Source organism: Fukomys damarensis, unplaced genomic scaffold, assembly GCF_012274545.1.
Source record: "Fukomys damarensis isolate Sample0158 unplaced genomic scaffold, DMR_v1.0_HiC HiC_scaffold_16, whole genome shotgun sequence".
NCBI classification, from domain to species: Eukaryota; Metazoa; Chordata; class Mammalia; order Rodentia; family Bathyergidae; genus Fukomys; species Fukomys damarensis.
In genome coordinates this window covers 93915288-93919905 of record NW_022900928.1, presented here as the reverse complement: position 1 = coordinate 93919905, position 4618 = coordinate 93915288, and the positions used below count along the sequence as shown (strand labels likewise).

General features: G+C 38.8%; 1 protein-coding gene across 5 annotated transcripts in view; it reads right to left on the bottom strand.

The window, feature by feature from the left end:
* Positions 1-573: 573 nt before the first annotated feature.
* Positions 574-4618, bottom strand: part of LOC104862062 (TRPM8 channel-associated factor 1) — a 43332-nt gene continuing 39287 nt past the window's right edge. For 4 of the 5 annotated variants that reach the window (XM_010623779.3, XM_033764480.1, XM_010623778.3 and 1 more), the window contains exons 8-9: positions 4049-4299; positions 574-708 (exon numbers count right to left, since the gene is read on the bottom strand). In XM_010623779.3, coding sequence (XP_010622081.1) covers positions 699-708; positions 4049-4299 — 261 coding nt within the window. In that variant the 3' untranslated portion in view covers positions 574-698. Of the gene's footprint in view, positions 709-4022; positions 4300-4618 lie in introns of all 5 variants that reach the window. The other variant, XM_010623777.2, reaches the window with a different exon arrangement.

The following is a 4618-nucleotide window of genomic DNA, read 5'->3' as shown; positions in this document are numbered from 1 at the left end:
CTTTCTTTCTTTCTTTCTTTCTTTCTTTCTTTTCTTTAAAAATGATTTTCCCTTGCTCTTTCTTCCTCCCCTCTGTGTGTCTGGGGATTCTTAGCTCAACATTTACCCTTAATAATCAATTTTAACTATTGCCTTTTACAGATATTGGCTGGATTTCCTTTGCTGTTGCCTGGATAGATCTCCAGCCAGTCTTGCCTGAGCAGCAACACTGGGTACTTGAGTAGGGGTCTCATTCTCAGTAGAGTCACCTGATAGACTGGGGGGTACTTATTTTCAACAAAAAGAGGAATTTGATTTGGAACACCAACTCTTACCTCTCCTCAGGCAGTTTATTCAATTCCTTTATACAAGAAACAACACCAAGAACAACAACAATGAATTTTAACTGGTACCAATATGAGGCTACTTGTGTTCTGTGTACAAGGGTGGAGGGTAGAATAGGATGGGGGTGAGTTTTACAACTGGTACAATTCTTTAGTCGATAGACTTTTCCAGTGCTTTAGTCTCTTTTGGGCTATGTTGTTCAGATCAGCTTATATTCCGTCTGAAAGGTAAATTCACTCTTTCAATTCATTTTCATGCTTCATCCATTTTCTTTCTCCCAGAAGTGTGTTGAGATCTTCTCCACTGGTAACAAAACACCTTCAGTTTTCTTGACTGGGTTTTTTTCGTTTCTTTTGTATTTCTTGATGTCAGCTTCAGTGGGGCCTGGGGAGGAAAGGAAATAAACTCGCACATTCAGTCCATCATCTTAAACTGGACACCCTGCTTGAGGCTTTCAGGCAGGTGGTAACATGGGTAACTTTATATATTTAAAAGAGCCCGAGCCTCACTGATAAAAAGGGATTAAAGAGGGCAAGAATGGGTATAATTTTATTTTAAAAGATTGAGAATCTAATTTCTTCTCAGAGAACATTCAGTACCTGGGACTTTTGGGAGTCAGATGTTTACCAAAACAGGCCACTTTTCATTACTCTAGAGAGAGTACTTTCATGGATGGAAACTAAACCCAGTGCTCACCTAGCACTGTCTCTTGGGACACATGCCAACAGCCTCCCTTATACTTTATCTTTGTACAAGGATGTGGGATAAACAAAGAGACTTTTTGTTCTGATAAAATGAGATGAGGGGTAAGAATAAGGAGCCAAGGCTCTAGTGAGTAGGAACATAATGCTTTTGCTGTTTGCTGATTTGTTTCTTTATTTATCATTTACTTGGTTACTCAAAGCACTTTAATTAGAGCTCCCATTCTATAATCAGAATGCCTAGGTTCAAATCCAAGATCTACCACTTATTAGGAATAGACCCTCACATAATGTATTTAACCTCCATAAAATTCAGATCTCTTTCATAAAATGAGTGATCATAATTTCTACCTCATAAAATTATTGTGAAGATTAAATTAAACAATTTATTAAAAAAGAAACAGTATTAATTAACTGTTAATTAATTAACAGTATTAATCTGGCACATACTCAATACCCCAAAATACAGGGGTCCCCGGTACCTGTGTGATACCTGTTAGGAACTGGGCTACACAGCAGCTTCATCTGTATTGACAGCCACTCCCCATCACCTGCATTACCACCTGAGCTCCACCTCCTGTCAGATCTCTGTGGCACCAGATTCTCATAGGAGAGTGAGTCCTACTGTGAACTGTGTATGCAAGGACTCTAGATCGTGGTCTCCTTATAAGAATGTAATGTAATAATAATATAAATAAAGTGCAATAAATGTAATGCTAAAAGGTTGAGGACAGCTTCCAAAGTGGATAGAAACTATTACAAATGTCGAATGAATGAATGTGCATCTATGTTCAAAGAACTTATCCAAAAACCGGGTGTGCTGGCGCATGTCTGCAATCCCAGCACTTGGGAGGCTGAGGCAGGAGGATCGCTGTGAGTTCGAGACCAGCTTGGGCTACATAGTGAGTTCCAGGTCAGTCTCAACTACATAGTCTCAATGATATACCCTGTCTCAAAAACAAACAAACAAAAAACAAAACAAAAACAACAAAAAAAGAATACACAAAGGATTTTCATGAAATAAAGGGAAATAATTCTAGGATAGAGAGATGACATTGTGAAGAAATGCAAAGAAAAACATCATGTGGATGAAATCTTATTGTACAATACATCATAAATAAAATGGTTTATTAACATAAAAAATAAGTGAGCTAAAGGAAAACTGGCTGGATGTAGACATTAATTCTAGAGAGGCTCAATTTTAGCTAAAACTAAAAAGAAAAGGGAATGCAAATGAAAGCAAATATAGATGAAAATTTAGGAGGATCTTTTATTTAATATAGAGAAAAACTGAGGAAAATCTTTTTCTTGTGTCTTGAATCTGTGTCACTATCAAAATATACCTGCCATCATGAAGCCACATGGTTTGGTAAGGACAAGCACAATCTTGGAATTTTCCTTGTCTTTGTTAAGATTGCCATTCTGAAACTAATCAGAGAAGGAATTTGGTCTGAAAAATAGAATTAGGTAGGGTGGTCAAAATGTAAATAGCTTTTGAAACCCCCACTGTATGTCTTGAATCTGTGTCACTATCAAAATATACCTGCCATCATGAAGCCACATGGTTTGGTAAGGACAAGCACAATCTTGGAATTTTCCTTGTCTTTGTTAAGATTGCCATTCTGAAACTAATCAGAGAAGGAATTTGGTCTGAAAAATAGAATTAGGTAGGGTGGTCAAAATGTAAATAGCTTTTGAAACCCCCACTGTATATTTAGAGTCCCTCCTTTAGAGTCATAAAACAATCTGAGTCCTTCTGGGGGTTGGTGCATAAACTATAGGCTGGGCCAGGAGAGGTAACGATTATGTACTGTATATTTCCAAAAGCTAGAAGAGAAGATTTTGATTCAGTAGTATGATGAAATGACAGATGTTTGAGGAGACAGATGTGTTTAATATGATATATGTATATATATATATATATGTATATGTATATATGTATATGTATATATATATATATGCACACTTTTATGTACCAGTTTAAAAAAACAAAAACTTACAACTGTACCTGTAAATATCATCAAAGAGTGATGTCCAACTTTCAAATGATACTGAGTTACTTCATTATAAAATCAGCTTACATTTCCTCAATATAGCTAACTGCCAGCTACTGTTCTAATCATGTTTAGAGGCCATATAAAATGGAATTTTCACAATAATTTCATGAAATATATCCCATTTTATAGAATGAAGAAACTGAGTTACAGAGAAGTTAAGAAACTTGCCAGGGTCATACAACTAATAGATGAAAGACCCAGGATTTGAATGCCAGGCATCTACTTGCGGAAACGATGATCTTAACCTCTAAGCTGTGAGAAAGGAATGGAAACAGGGTCTTGTGATTCTGCAGAGCAGCGTTTAGTAAAGCAATCTCTCAGATGCCATGCACCGTAAAGTTCATGAACTCTTTCAAATTACACATTTGCATCTTTGTGACAATTCCGAGAGGCAGGGATTTGTATCCCCGTTTCACATACAAGAAAATGAGAATACAGGGAGAAACGAAGAGCTGACCCTAGTTCTAGATTTTCCCCACTAAAACAGTCGGCTTTTCAAGTGCTTTGAAAACTACCCAGGACAAATAATATGCGAGGCATCAAGCAATGGTCTGATTGTCGTGGTAAATTTGTGATCCAGTAAAGTTCTATGGTCAGAGTTTTGGATCAGATGGTCAAAAATAAATCCAGAGAGTCCTTAAGATGTGCAGCTGAGAAACACCCTCATGGCTAAAGCCCATGAGGACGGCCTGAAGCCTGGCATAGACTCCCAGACTGGGCCGTACAGGGACAGGAAGGAGTCTGATAGCTGAGAGGAAAGAAACAGGGTGCTTAGGAGAAGGCCTTGTTCCTGAGAAATCCTGAATCCGCTTTTGCTGTTTTCTCAGCTTACTTCCTACAGACAGAAGTTGGTGATAAGACACAGGGGCAAGGCAGAACCCTAGAAGACAGAGGTGGAGGAGTGATTCCCACCTCTGCCTACCTCCCCAAACCTCTCTACCTGCCACCTCGATGGGCACTCCTTACATCTGTGTGAGAAGGTACAATTTCATAATATTTTCTTTCCATTCAGGCAGGTAGGCCAGGCTGGTAGCCACTTCCTTCTGGATAGGCCAGGCCCAGGCCTCAAAGAACGGAGCCAGATTCTTCTGTACTTGGTGGGAGAACATCTTGACCCACAGATTCATTTTGTCGACATTGTCTGTGGGTAAGTTGGTCTGGTTCCTGTACTCGGTGAAGAGACGGATGAATGGCTCCCAACCGAAGGCCTCCTGGAGCTGGAAGGAGAAAGATGAAGCCGATTGAGAAACAACTAATCTACAAAAAAAGAGGGCTCATCTAACACAGTAAGTGAATTTAGTGTATTTAACCCCTAAACATTAGTTCTGCATCTGTCATCACCTCACCTGTTTTACACACTGGTTTCATGCCCTACAACCTCACTGTCTAATCTTTTTTTTTTTTCTTTAATTGAATTTATTGGTACATTCTAGGTAGACAGTACAGTTACATTCATTACTGGGATCTTGTACCTTTACATGCCAGGTCTTTGTTCTCATTTTTTTCCCTTGTCCCCACCCTCCCTTCACCCCCTCC